Source organism: Haematobia irritans, chromosome 3 (genome assembly GCF_050003625.1).
Source record: "Haematobia irritans isolate KBUSLIRL chromosome 3, ASM5000362v1, whole genome shotgun sequence".
Lineage (NCBI taxonomy): Eukaryota > Metazoa > Arthropoda > Insecta > Diptera > Muscidae > Haematobia > Haematobia irritans.
Genome location: NC_134399.1, coordinates 76,331,031 through 76,346,365, shown reverse-complemented (window position 1 = coordinate 76,346,365; position 15,335 = coordinate 76,331,031). Strand labels below are relative to the sequence as shown.

At 32.3% G+C, this 15,335-nt stretch overlaps 2 protein-coding genes across 3 annotated transcripts in view; both read left to right on the top strand.

The window, feature by feature from the left end:
• The first annotated feature begins 3,011 nt into the window (after positions 1–3,011).
• The window catches only part of LOC142228796 (transcription factor grauzone-like), an 84,830-nt gene continuing 72,506 nt past the window's right edge, over positions 3,012–15,335 (top strand). Inside the window, exon 1 of the mRNA XM_075299316.1 lies at positions 3,012–3,030. The gene's annotated coding sequence lies outside the window, so the exon portion shown is untranslated. The remainder of the gene's footprint in view (positions 3,031–15,335) is intronic.
• Positions 5,029–15,335, top strand: part of LOC142228795 (uncharacterized) — a 53,316-nt gene continuing 43,009 nt past the window's right edge. Inside the window, exons 1-3 of one of the 2 annotated variants that reach the window (XM_075299312.1) lie at positions 5,029–5,116; positions 12,632–12,763; positions 12,833–14,105. In XM_075299312.1, the coding sequence (XP_075155427.1) occupies positions 12,641–12,763; positions 12,833–14,041 (1,332 nt within the window). In that variant the 5' untranslated portion in view covers positions 5,029–5,116; positions 12,632–12,640 and the 3' untranslated portion in view covers positions 14,042–14,105. Of the gene's footprint in view, positions 5,117–12,631; positions 12,764–12,832; positions 14,106–15,335 lie in introns of those variants that run through there. The other variant, XM_075299315.1, reaches the window with a different exon arrangement.

Below are 15,335 nucleotides of genomic sequence, written 5' to 3'. Positions count from 1 at the left end.
TATTTCTATAGAAAATTTTGGCAAAATTTTATTTCTAAAAAAAATTTTGTCAAAATTTTATTTCCGATGAAAATTTTGACAATAACCTTGACGATAATTTTGCAATGGATTTTGTTGTTGAAATTTAGTAAAAATACTTTTTCGCTAAAAAAAAACCTTTTTTGTACTTTCTTAAAAATTGAATTTTACATCCCTGCTGCAAACAGCCTTTAGCAACCGGAAAGTAGTTTCTGCGTATCGTTTTTGCTGGCTCTTCCGGTGTAAAGAAATGACTTCCAGTAACAATTTTTAAACGGAGCTAATATCGTCATTTTTTTGAGTCAAAAATCGTCAAAATGTCGATAAATCGGCATTTTAAATAAATTGGCAGCCCTGCATGACAGCCTGCATTGAGACTTCAAAGAGATAGATAGATTACTTATCTGCATTTCTCTATACCATTTATCTGAAGAGAAGTTGTTAATTTTATTCTCTTATTGTAATCTTGAAAGAGACAAACAAAACATTTATGCACTCAACACCCGAATGTTAGGTACAAAGCAAATGTGTGATTCGACAACAGTATTGTCTGTTGTTTCGTCGATATATGACGACAAAAATTTTGTGTCTTGAGATTTCAATTATTTTGTAGCAAACAACTTGGGAAAGGAATTGAGAGGTATGTAAACAGTTTTGTATGTTTTTTGAGTGTGCGTACGGGTTCTTTTTATGTTGTTATTTTTAGTGTGTTTTTGCCTGCGTTCTATTCAAAATAAAATAACGAACCTAACATAGTATACACAAGCCAGCGAAATACATCAATTATGCTTCGTCTTTAGCACATACTCATACACATGAGTACAGAAACCAGTTTACTACCCTTGTGCCAATGTTGTTTGTTTTTTACATAGGCGTTGGGAGGGAAGATTAAAAAGACTGGGAAATCAATAAATGACTGATGGACAGACAAACGGTATTATATAGGCGTTGGAAGGGATGATTAAGAAGACTGGGAAATCAATAAATGACTGATGGACAGACAAAAGGTATCGACCCTATATTAGATAGATGATCCATCGGTGTCAAACGATGTTTGGTACTTCCGAAGATTAAGAGTAACTCAGTGCAACACAAAAAATCACTTATCCCAGCCGAAATTACTCGATGAGAGAAGGAAAGTATTGTCTCGATTTTGCTAGATTGGTTGCCGTTCTGCCGTCTTTTATGAGCCTATAAAGTTTTGTCGCCAAATTCGATTTTGAGCACTTCTTACAATTTTCGTATGGCAATAGATCGAAAATGCTGTGAATTTATTTTTTAGGTATACTAGAGAGGCAGAAGTGAAATTTAGTAAAACAGACAAGTTCATGTGGGAAGAAAATCTCGATTATCTAGAAGCCATAGTTAAAAACACGATTTTCTTGAATTTCAAGAATGTGCTTCAAGAATTCGCTTCCACACGAACACTTGCTAGATAAGAAGGTATCGAACGCGTACTAAAATAATGTCAACCATTATAGTCAATGTCGAAACATGAGGCAAAAATAATCTACAACAAAATCTACTACAAAAAAAAATGTTTGCAAAAATTTATTTCTTCAAAAAGGTTTGTCAAAATTTTATTTCTACGAAAAATTTTGTGAAAATTTTATTTATATAGAACATTTTTTCAAATTTTTATTTCTATACAAGATTTTGTTAAAATTTTATTTCTATAGCAAATGTGATCCATTTATTTCTATAATTTTTTTTAGAATTTCACTTCTACTCTACAGAAAATTTAGTAAAAATTTTATTTCTATAAAAAATTTTGTCAAAATTTTACTTCTGTTGAAAATTTTATTTCTATAGAAAATTTTGTCAAAACTTTATTTCTATGGAAAATTTTGTCAAAATTTTTTTTCTATAGAAAATTTTGTTAAAAGTTTATTTCTATGGAAAATTTTTTCAAAATTTTATTTCCATAGAAAACTTTTTAAAAATTTTATATCTATAGAATGTTCTGTCAAAATTTTATTTCTATAGAAAATTTTGTCAAAATATTATTTCTATAGAATTTTTTTTTTCACAATTTTATTTCTGATGAAAATTTTGTCAAAATTTTATTTCCATAGAAAATTTTGTCAAAATTTTATTTATATACAAAATTTTGTCAAAATTTTATTTCTATGGAAAATTTTGTCAAAATTTTATTTCTGTAGAAAATTTTGGCAAAATTTTATTTCTGATGAAAATTTTGCCAAAATTTTATTTCTATAGAAAATGTTGTCAAAACTTTATTTCTATAGAAAATTTTATCTAAATTTTATTTATATAGCAAATTTTGCCAAATTTTTATTTCTGGTGAAATTTTTGGCAAAATTTTATTTCTATAGAAAATTTTGGCAAAATTTTATTTCTATAAAAAATTTTGGCAAAATTTTATTTCTAAAAAAAATTTTGTCAAAATTTTATTTCCGATGAAAATTTTGACAATAACCTTGACGATAATTTTGCAATGGATTTTGTTGTTGAAATTTAGTAAAAATACTTTTTCGCTAAAAAAAAACCTTTTTTGTACTTTCTTAAAAATTGAATTTTACATCCCTGCTGCAAACAGCCTTTAGCAACCGGAAAGTAGTTTCTGCGTATCGTTTTTGCTGGCTCTTCCGGTGTAAAGAAATGACTTCCAGTAACAATTTTTAAACGGAGCTAATATCGTCATTTTTTTGAGTCAAAAATCGTCAAAATGTCAATAAATCGGCATTTTAAATAAATTGGCAGCCCTGCATGACAGCCTGCATTGAGACTTCAAAGAGATAGATAGATTACTTATCTGCATTTCTCTATACCATTTATCTGAAGAGAAGTTGTTAATTTTATTCTCTTATTGTAATCTTGAAAGAGACAAACAAAACATTTATGCACTCAACACCCGAATGTTAGGTACAAAGCAAATGTGTGATTCGACAACAGTATTGTCTGTTGTTTCGTCGATATATGACGACAAAAATTTTGTGTCTTGAGATTTCAATTATTTTGTAGCAAACAACTTGGGAAAGGAATTGAGAGGTATGTAAACAGTTTTGTATGTTTTTTGAGTGTGCGTACGGGTTCTTTTTATGTTGTTATTTTTAGTGTGTTTTTGCCTGCGTTCTATTCAAAATAAAATAACGAACCTAACATAGTATACACAAGCCAGCGAAATACATCAATTATGCTTCGTCTTTAGCACATACTCATACACATGAGTACAGAAACCAGTTTACTACCCTTGTGCCAATGTTGTTTGTTTTTTACATAGGCGTTGGGAGGGAAGATTAAGAAGACTGGGAAATCAATAAATGACTGATGGACAGACAAAAGGTATCGACCCTATATTAGATAGATGATCCATCGGTGTCAAACGATGTTTGGTACTTCCGAAGATTAAGAGTAACTCAGTGCAACACAAAAAATCACTTATCCCAGCCGAAATTACTCGATGAGAGAAGGAAAGTATTGTCTCAATTTTGCTAGATTGGTTGCCGTTCTGCCGTCTTTTATGAGCCTATAAAGTTTTGTCGCCAAATTCGATTTTGAGCACTTCTTACAATTTTCGTATGGCAATAGATCGAAAATGCTGTGAATTTATTTTTTAGGTATACTAGAGAGGCAGAAGTGAAATTTAGTAAAACAGACAAATTCATGTGGGAAGAAAATCTCGATTATCTAGAAGCCATAGTTAAAAACACGATTTTCTTGAATTTCAAGAATGTGCTTCAAGAATTCGCTTCCACACGAACACTTGCTAGATAAGAAGGTATCGAACGCGTACTAAAATAATGTCAACCATTATAGTCAATGTCGAAACATGAGGCAAAAATAATCTACAACAAAATCTACTACAAAAAAAAATGTTTGCAAAAATTTATTTCTTCAAAAAGGTTTGTCAAAATTTTATTTCTACGAAAAATTTTGTGAAAATTTTATTTATATAGAACATTTTTTCAAATTTTTATTTCTATACAAGATTTTGTTAAAATTTTATTTCTATAGCAAATGTGATCCATTTATTTCTATAATTTTTTTTAGAATTTCACTTCTACTCTACAGAAAATTTAGTAAAAATTTTATTTCTATAAAAAATTTTGTCAAAATTTTACTTCTGTTGAAAATTTTATTTCTATAGAAAATTTTGTCAAAACTTTATTTCTATGGAAAATTTTGTCAAAATTTTTTTTCTATAGAAAATTTTGTTAAAAGTTTATTTCTATGGAAAATTTTGTCAAAATTTTATTTCTATAGAAAATTTTGTTAAAATTTTATTTCTATAGAAAATTTAGTAAAAATGTTATTTCTGTTGAAAATTTTATTTCCATAGAAAATTTTTTCAAAATTTTATTTCCATAGAAAATTTTTTAAAAATTTTATTTCTGACGAAAATTTTGTCAAAATTTTATATCTATAGAATGTTCTGTCAAAATTTTATTTCTATAGAAAATTTTGTCAAAATTTTATTTCTATAGAAAATTTTCTCAACATTTTATTTCTATAGAAAATTTTGTCAACATTTTATTTCCGATAAAAATTTTGACAATAATCTTGACGATAATCTTCTAATGGATTTTTTTTGTTGAAATTTAGTAAAAGGTACTTTTTCGCTAAAAAAAACCTTTTTTCTACTTTCTTAAAAGTTGCATTTGCAGCAGGGATGTACTGCAAACAGCCTCTAGCAACCGGAGAGTAGTCTCTTCGGATCGTTTTTGCTGGCTCTTCCGGTGTAAAGAAATGACTTCCCGTAACAATTTTTGAACGGAGCTAATATCGTCATCGGAAACGGCTATTTTTTGAGTCAAAAATCGTCAAAATGTCGATAAATCGGCAAAATTGGCAGCCCTGCATGACAGCCTGCTTTGAGTCTTCAAAGAGAGCGATTACTTATCTGTATTTCTGTATACCATTTATGAAGAGAAGTTGTTAATTTTATTCTCTTATTGTAATCTGGAAAGAGACAAACAAAACATTTATGCACTCAACTCGCGAATGTTAGGTACAAAGCAAATGTGTGATTCGAAAACAGTATTGTCTGTTGTTTCGTCGATATATGACGACAAAAATTTTGTGTCTAAAGATTTCAATTATTTTGTAGCAAACAACTTGGGAAAGAAATTGAGAGGTATGTAAACAGTTTTGTATGTTTTTTGAGTGTGCGTACGGGGTTCTGTTTATGTTGTTATATTTACTGTGTTTTTGCCTGCGTTCTATTCAAAATAAAATAACGAACCTAACATAGTATACACAAGCCAGCGAAATACATCAATTATGCTTCGTCTTTAGCACATACTCATACACATGAGTACAGAAACCAGTTTACTACCCTTGTGCCAATGTTGTTTGTTTTTTACATAGGCGTTGGGAGGGAAGATTAAAAAGACTGGGAAATCAATAAATGACTGATGGACAGACAAACGGTATTATATAGGCGTTGGGAGGGAAGATTAAGAAGACTGGGAAATCAAAAAATGACGGATGAACAGACAAAAGGTATCGTCTATAGTAGGGATGCCAGATTTTGAAGAGGCAAAAAGAGTACATTCAGCTTATAAAAAGAGCACGTACGAAAAAACTAGAGCACACTTTTTCAAATAAAAGAAAAACATTGAATTCCAATATATGGAAATATAATTCATTTAACCATAACATAACATATCCTAAACATAAAATAACCTACATTCAACTCAAGCTAATTTTCTCACGATACTTTGTAAGTAATTTTTTTGGTGTTTTGTGAAAAACGTTATTGAAGAAGTTTGTTTACATTTAGAACAGAGTACAAAGTGAAGAAGCAACATCGGCGTGCTCTTCTACGACCCTGAAATATAAAGTAAAACTCTATTTAATTAGAAAATAACGGCTAGGAAAATCTCTTTTTGCGACATTTACGTATTTTCAGTTTACTTTTACCATTTATAGAATTGCGTTGGATTAATATTTGCTGTGATGAATAAAAAGCGCACTTAAATAAAAATAGAGCACTTTTACGTGCTCTTTTGGCCTGTCTTGTTTTAAGTGCATATTTTGTAAAAAAGAGCACATGTGCTCTTTAAAAGAGCACGTCTGGCATCCCTAGTCTATAGGTATATACCCTATATTAGATAGATGATCCATCGGTGTCAAACGATGTTTGGTACTTCCGAAGATTAGAGTAACTCAGTGCAACACAAAAAATCACTTATCCCAGCCGAAATTACTCGAGAGGGAAGAAAAGTATTGTCTCGATTTTGCCAGATGGGTTGCCGTTCTGCCGACTTTTATGAGCTATAAAGTTTTGTCGCCAAATTCGATTTTGAGCACTTCTTTGGAGAATACCTCAAAAATAAATTCACAGCATTTTTCGAGCTATGGCCATACGAACATTGCAAAAAGTTCTCAAAATCGAATTTGGCGAGAAAACTTTAGAGGCTCATAAAAGACAAACAGCAACCAATCTCGCAAAATACAGAAATTACTTTTCTCCTCTCATCGAGTGAGTACTTTCGACTGGGATAAGTGATTTTTTGTTTGGACACAAAAGGTTGAATTTTGCGTCACAGTGTAATCGAAGAAAATAAGAGCCAATTTTCCACAAAATTACAACGTTTATGATGCACCAGATGATTTATAAATAAATTAGTATATTAAAAGTTCACATTTAAACAAAAAATGTGACCAAAACCGCAAAAATACGAAATTAAATTTTGAGCAGCATTGCTCTTTACGAACAACACAAAAGCAAATGCCGGAAAAATAAAATTTTTTTACATTCCAATTGTAGTTGTAGAACATGTACACTGTACTGGTGCTTTGTTTGTTATCAACAACCAGCTGGCAACGTCTGCTATGGTTTGCAAGATTTTATTAGGGAAAAAATCTCCACACCGAAAGAATTTTCTTCGTAAAAAGAACGAAAAATTTCGTTAAAAGTACGAAATTTGTCATTGTTTTACAACAAAAGAAACTTTTCATTAAAAGTACGAAATATTTCGTACTTTTTACGAAGAAAAGTACTTCCAAAAATTTCGTAGTTAGTAAGAAAAAAATTCGTACTTTTTATGAAACAATTTCGTTCTTTTTATGAAAATGTTTCGTACTTTTTATGAAAAATTTTCGTAGTTTTTATGAAAAATTGTTGTACTTTTTATGAAAAACTTTCGTACTTTTTTTTTCAAAAATGTTCGAACTTTTAGAAAAAAATGTTATAGTCTAAAGTGTATTTGGTTGTAGTTACTAGTGTGAAAAATGACATCAGTACTTTACATCTTAAGTTTTTGAATAATTTTTAGTTTTATTGCTTCACTTTTATTCGTAGCGCGCTATCACCCAAATGAGAATTAGCATAGACTTCCATAAAAAAATAGAATAAAGGAATACACTCAAGCACATTATAAAAGACAATTTAATGCCGCAAATGGAAATTTTACAACTTCAATGAAACTTCTTCGTTATTTCAAAGAAAATGTTTCGTACTTTTTATGAAGAATTTTTAACGCAGAATGTTTCGTAGAAAATTCGTAAAATCTTCTTGACAAAATTCATGAAATGTGAGGAAAGTTTCGTTAAAAGTACGAACTTTTTACGAAAAAAAGTTAATGTACAATATTTCGAAGTTTCGTATATTTGTAAAATGTTATTCGTAAAATTTACGAAAATGAATGAAAATTTCGTTATTTTAATGAAGAATTCACGAACAATAGTTAATGTAGACTTCTTCTTAAAATTAACGAAGAGAATTCTTTCGGTGCAAATCAGAACTTCACCACGACCCAGAATATATATACTTTATGGGGTCTTAGACCAATATTACGACAAAGTTTTGGTGGAGGGTATAAAAATTACGTTCCAAAATCGTGAACGAACGGTAACAATTCAGGTTCAAGTCACGATAGCGAATTTTTTTATAATCACCCTTATTCCTGAAATCGCCCTCGCTTTTTGTCGTTTTGTCGTTTTTTGTTCGTCGATATATTCTGCTATCGAAGAAAATCGGTATTCCTGGTGTCGCTTTTTGTCGCCAACATCGTCGCTTTTTGTCGCCTTTAAATTTACCAGCGACGAGTTTAGTGTTTAATTTTTGAAGAAGTTTTTAGACTTTATTAATCGAACAATTGAAAAATAAATGTAAAAAATGGAAATTGGTAAGAGGTAAAGTCACTAATCTTCAACAATTACAAAAAACTGGGGAAAAAATCAGTACATGTTTATAGCAGTTATGGTCATCCCATTCAAATCATAGAAAAGAACACTGTACAATTAAAGTAAACGTGTTGATTTTCAATTCCATTTATTTTTAATAGAAATCCTTCAAGGCCAATGTATTTTATTTAGCACCAAACTTAGGTAACAATTGTGTCGAACTTTGAATGATCCTTGGACACATAATGTCAACGTCGTTCCAATTGTATATGCCGGATGTTGTTATTGTCCTAATCTAGATATCTAAATCGTTTCCCGAGTCAACATTGGATTACAAACAAACAGCATTAAACGCAAATAATTAAAATTCAGTTTTGCACATCAGCTGATTGTTTTCTTTCACGATGATCCTTGTGCCATTGATCTCAGCGTCGTCGCAATTTTTGTAGTTTTGGAAGTTTAACTGTCCTCGAATACATATCCACATTTTTTCCGCGTCAAATTAAATATTTTTTTTTGATTTTCCGACTTAGAATTACGTCAGAAATAAAAATATTTTAAACCGAAAAAATTAAAATTCTTTTTTTGCACACCAGCTGATTGTTTTCTAGTGATATCGGCCTTTTATTACCGAGTATTGTAATTGGTACAAAAAGTAATCGTCATCGTCGCCTTCGCCACTTCGCAGGAATACCAAATGAATGACGAGACGACTTAAAAAAAAATTTATTTAACAAGTGAAAAAGAATAATTGTCTAATAAATTTTCTTTAATTTGTCGAAAAATATTTATATAGTTTAGTTAGGTAGAATGTTCACTTTGTTTAAATGTGAGTTTTGAGGTCGATTACATCTAGAAGAAATCGCTTCTGGCTTTGTTGAAACAATGTTTGGTGGACAATTTTCCATGACCTTATTTTTTCTAAGACCTTATTTGACATACACACAATTACAAATAACAATTCAAATGACCGTATTTTTCGGTGTGAAAATAGTTTTTATTAACTCAAATCACACAAATGTGTGGACGAAACAAATTGGTGTGATAGTGACGTTTGTAGTACATTCCGTTAAAATTGTCACAAACTGTGACTTTTGCGACTGTATAATACGTATGTCGCAAAAGTCGTACAACTACTGTAGAAAACCTAATTTTGACTAGAAGAACACACAAAAAAATAATACATTTATTTTATAAATAGTGTTCACAAAAACTTTCCAAACACGGGATTCATAAATCATATGAAAACAATTCATAAAATAAAAATTACAGGTTTTCATTGGCTACGAATGTATACATAATATGAGTGGAGTTTTTAATATTATAAATGAAGTATACATATTTTTCGTTATTGAAAAATGTGTACTTTTCCATAATATGTATTAACAAGTATATACAGCAGTAAGTTCGGCCGGGCCGAATCTTAAATACCCACCACCATGTACCAAATAAAGGGTGATTCTTTTGAGGTTAGGATTTTCATGCATTAGTATTTGACAGATCACGTGGGATTTCAGACATGGTGTCAAAGAGAAAGATGCTCAGTATGCTTTGACATTTCATCATGAATAGACGAACGATCTGCCACAACGTCGAATTTTCAGTGAATGGGCCCTAGAAAAGTTGGCAGAAAATCCGCTTTTTTATCGACAAATTTTGTTCAGCGATGAGGCTCATTTCTGGTTGAATGGCTACGTAAATAAGCAAAATTGCCGCATTTGGAGTGAAGAGCAACCAGAAGCCGTTCAAGAACTGCCCATGCATCCCGAAAAATGCACTGTTTGGTGTGGTTTGTACGCTGGTGGAATCATTGGACCGTATTTTTTCAAAGATGCTGTTGGACGCAACGTTACGGTGAATGGCGATCGCTATCGTTCGATGCTAACAAACTTTTTGTTGCCAAAAATGGAAGAACTGAACTTGGTTGACATGTGGTTTCAACAAGATGGCGCTACATGCCACACAGCTCGCGATTCTATGGCCATTTTGAGGGAAAACTTCGGAGAACAATTCATCTCAAGAAATGGACCGGTAAGTTGGCCACCAAGATCATGCGATTTGACGCCTTTAGACTATTTTTTGTGGGGCTACGTCAAGTCTAAAGTCTACAGAAATAAGCCAGCAACTATTCCAGCTTTGGAAGACAACATTTCCGAAGAAATTCGGGCTATTCCGGCCGAAATGCTCGAAAAAGTTGCCCAAAATTGGACTTTCCGAATGGACCACCTAAGACGCAGCCGCGGTCAACATTTAAATGAAATTATCTTCAAAAAGTAAATGTCATGGACCAATCTAACGTTTCAAATAAAGAACCGATGAGATTTTGCAAATTTTATGCGTTTTTTTTTAAAAAAGTTATCAAGCTCTTAACAAATCACCCTTTATTAGGGTTTCCTTTGAAATTTCAGGAGAGCTTGAGGACTTGAGGACACTTCCCGAAGATAAATTTAAAGATTTCACCTATGAGGACTATATCAGATTCTGGATTTATAAGAACCATTTTTGTTTGAGTTTTAGAGGAATCATTAACATCTCTTGGAAGTGTGCAAGAAAATTATAAAATAACGTCTTGATTTGAAATCTTAAATCTGTAGAAGTAAAATCTGGAAATTTTACAATTTTCATGATCAGTGCGCCTTCTACACCCTCAAGAAATGAAGTCGGTCTATACGGAGGCTTTACCAAATGGACCGATAACTTAATCCGATACACGTTTTTGTGAGCCTAAAATACCAGAATATTTACAATTTCAGGCAAATCAGATAAAAACTACGGTTTCTAGAAACCCAAGGAGTTAAATCGGGAGATCGTTCTTATGGGGGCTATACTAAAATATGGACCGATACTCACCGTTTTCGGCAGACCTCTTTATGACCCGAAAATACCTCTAGATTTCCAATTTAAGGCAAATAGGATAAAAACTTCGGATTCTACAAGCCCAAGAAGTAAAATCGGGAAATCGGTCTATATGGGGGCTATACCAAAATATGGACCGATACTCACCATTTTCGGCACATCTCTTTATGGTCCTAAAATACCTCTAGATTTCTAATTTCAGACAAATTGGATAAAAACTACGGTTTCTATAAGCCCAAGACCCCAAATCGGGAGGTCGTTTTATATGGGGACCATAGCAAAGCATGGTCCGATATTCACAATTTTTGGCACACGTATTTGTGGTCCTACAATACCTCTAGATTTCCAATTTCAGGTAAATTGAATGAAAACTGCGGTTTCTATAAGCCCAAGAAGTAAAATCGGGAGATCGGTCTATATGGGGGCTATACCAAAACATGGACCGATACTCACCATTTCTTGCACACCTCTTTATGATCATAAAATACCTCTAGATTTCAAATTTCAGGCAAATTGGATAAAAACTACGATTTCTATAAGCCCAAGACCACAAATCGGGAGGTCGGTTTATATGGGGACTATATCAAAACCTGGACCGATATAGCTATCTTCGAACTTGACCTGCCTGCAGACAAAAGACGAGTTTGTGCAAAATTTTAGCAAGATTGCTTCATTATTGAAGACTGTAGCGTGATTACAACAGACAGACGGACAGACGGACATCATTATATCGTCTTAGAATTTCTCCCTGATCAAGAATATATATACTTTATATAGTCGGAAATCGATATTTCGATGTGTTACAAACGGAATGACAAACTTATTGTACCCCCGTCACCATTCTATGGTGTGGTTTACTATGCGGTTTACTAAAAACCGCATTATAGTCCAACCAGTAAACAACATAATTTTATGATATTTTATATTACTATACAGCAATAAAAATTCTTGGAATCGCGACGGCGACTCAAACTGTACTGAAAAACTCAAACACACGTGTTGCCTTCAAAACGTTATGTTTCGTTTTTTTTTGTCTCGTATTATATGCTTGTATTGTTACATATGAGAGTAACTCTATGTTGTTGTTCGCTCACGCTAAGAGAAAACCAGTATTTTTTGATATATTAAGTAAAGTTTCATTGATTTTATGAAACCGTCCATATATATTATTAAAAAATTCATAATTTCACAACAAGTATTTACGAAAACAATATATTATGTAAGTGTACATATTTTTTATGGAAAAGTCCATAAATTTATAAAAATGTACAAATTTATGTACAAATTCATATTTTATTTTTTTTTTGTGTGAAATTATGCACATTTTTTTTTTTTGAATTTAGTTTGGCACATACCATCGTCTTGGATATCATCGAATTCGCTGCCTAGATGACGCGACTAAAGTATTTTGAGGTTGCGACTTTTTTTACTTTTTCTACATTTACGACGCGTATGTAACGTTTACAGCGTTTACAACTTTGCGACAGTCGCAAACCTAAAAAAGTTTGATACAGACCATCTCTAATTTTGGCATTCGTTCATATTCCTTTTGTGGGGAGCCCAGCAAATTGGAGAAGGGCAAACATACAGCTTTAAAACTTACATATTCACAGTTTTACCGGCCCCTATTCTGATCCATTTACGTTCTTTATTTACTCCACAGAGATAAAAAATGACGGATGCTTATAGATGCCAATTATGTAGGAGTACATGTAATGACAGTTTACGACTACGTGATGCCAACGGTCAACCGAATCAAGTCTATAATATGACAATACAATTTTTTGATGAAAAGGTAAATTCACAATGGCACAAACCCCAAAAATGCATTTGGAATATTCTAAGAAATTTTCGAACGTTTTAGTTTTTGGAAATTCAACGTGGAGCAACGAATTTAGTATCAGTTCTATGCATGGAATGCTGGCGACATATAGCAAATTTCAATAATTTCCATCGTAGCATACTTCTGTTGCAGGAAAATCTAAATAACCAAATTGAAAATGAGGACTTTATGGAAGAAGATGATATTAAAAATGTATCGCATGATATCATAACGACGGGGAAATACGAATTACAAGACTGCACGAATTCCATAACCACTGTCAATGATAATGATAAGCAAGAAATGTTGCTGGAAACCCCCACTACCCAATCAGAGATTCCCTCTTCCTCTGTATTTGGTAGAGGTCAGTTGATAATTACCGATCATGAAATAAAGTTTCAAACTGAACTTGTCGACGAAATCCAATCGAAGTCTTCCTTAGAAGATGCGGTTTTGGCTGATGACATGCCACTTGATGATTTAGAGTTTGCCTATTTAAATGACCATACCAATAATACTCAGATGGAGATCGAGAACGAATCGCAGCTGAATGCAGATTCCAGTTCACAAGATAGTCAATCGGCAAATGAAACCAGTTTATTGAAAAAATTGCCAAAGACTAGGAGATCGGAACAGGAAATGGAGGAGACTATAGCCAAATGGAATTCAGCCTTAGAGTGTTATGTCTGCCAACAAACATTCGAAACTTTTGCTCTAATAAGGACACATTTCACAGATGAGCATCAAGGCACAGAATTTTATATTTTATGTTGTGATCGCAAATTCAAATACAGGAGCCGACTTGAAGAGCACGCAGGTTATCACATGTATCCGGATGCTTACCAATGCACGACGTGCAATAAATATTTTGGTAGCAAATGGATTTTACTTCACCATAGACTCGTGAAACACGGCACTCCAGAGGGGCCCATAATTCGCAAGAGCGAAGAAAACTACAAACATGTCTGTGATATATGTGACAAACGCTTCAGGGTTCCTAGTGATCTACGAGAACACAATGCCACACATACTGGGGAGCGTAGCCATCCTTGTCCATTTTGTACCAAGATTTTTAAATTCTCTACCAGTTTGGCTTATCATTTTACTTCAGTGCATTACGAAAGGGAAGTTAAGAGAGATAGTCTTGGCTTTATGAAATGTCAGGCATGCAAAGAAAGATTCAAACATATTAAAAAATTGTTAAGACACATGCAAACCATGCATCCGTCCAAAGATGTTACGACGAAATAAATCTATAGTCTGTTTATTATAAGTTGTATTAATAAAAATTTTGAAATTAAAATGTGTTATTGTATTTATTATTATTTTTTTTTTCTTCTTTTTTTTTGAAGAACCCAATGAAATTTTCGGGTAAATATTCTAAACTTGTTCAAAATTAAATTAAAGCTTTATTTAGACTTATGATTTTGAAGGTGTTTACTTGTTACTACATTAATTTCCTACACGGAAAAAATTCTCTTCTTCAAAAATTAAGAAACTACGAAAATATTGCATTTTGTAGTTCCCTTGCGCATAAAGTTTTTGAATTGACACCAAATACACCACCAAAGAGTAGAAATTACAAAAGAACGAAACTTTGAAGCGAAACTGCGTCAATAGTAGGAATCTATAATTCGAAAATCGATTATTCGAATTTTCGCATGAAAATCTAAAAAAAGTCGAAATCGATTATTAACCTAAAAATAGTCGTAAAATCGATTTCAGATTTTCAACTAATCTTTAGTTTTAACTACCAAATATCGATTTTAGATTTTGAACTAGGTTTTTATTTTGACTATCAAAAATCGATTTTAATAATTTTATTCATTGGATTCATTTAAATTGAGAAGTACCTAGATCTGAGGAACCGAGCACATATTTATTTATTTGTATTTATAGATTTCTATTACCGATAAGAATAAAAATCCGGTTTTGTTTTACTAAAAAAATGTTTAATTTTTACATGTTAAAAATTTTATATTGAACATTTGACATTGGCATAGGAAAAGAGATATGTTTGTTTTGAATTTATTTCGGCATAAGCCGGCTATCATACAAAACCTTTTTTCGGGAGGTTCAAGTGTGGTTCATTGTTGGGTTTAATGAACTGCCTGAATTTATTCTGATAATTGGTTGATAAAGGTGATACGGTCAAAATTTCGTCAAGGGAAAACGCGTGTAAATCGGTGAAATCGTTTATTTAAAAAATTAAATTAAATTTCTTTTTCAAGTTCAATTAGTATAAAATTCAGGAAAAATATTCAGTTAGGCTTTCGCTTTTCCAAATCCGAATTGCCGGGCCTCACGCTTGACACCTGCCATCAGATTTTGTACAGCCACCTTGTCCAACTTCTTCGCCGCAGAAAGCCAGTTTGCCTTGAACTGCTGCTCGTCCTTAGCAGTTTTTTGGTCTTCTTTAGGTTCCGCTTGACAATAGCCCAGTATTTCTCTATTGGGCGGAGCTCTGGCGTGTTGGGAGGGTTCTTGTCCTTGGGAACCACCTGCACGTTGTTGGCGGCGTACCACTCCATGGCCTTTTTACCGT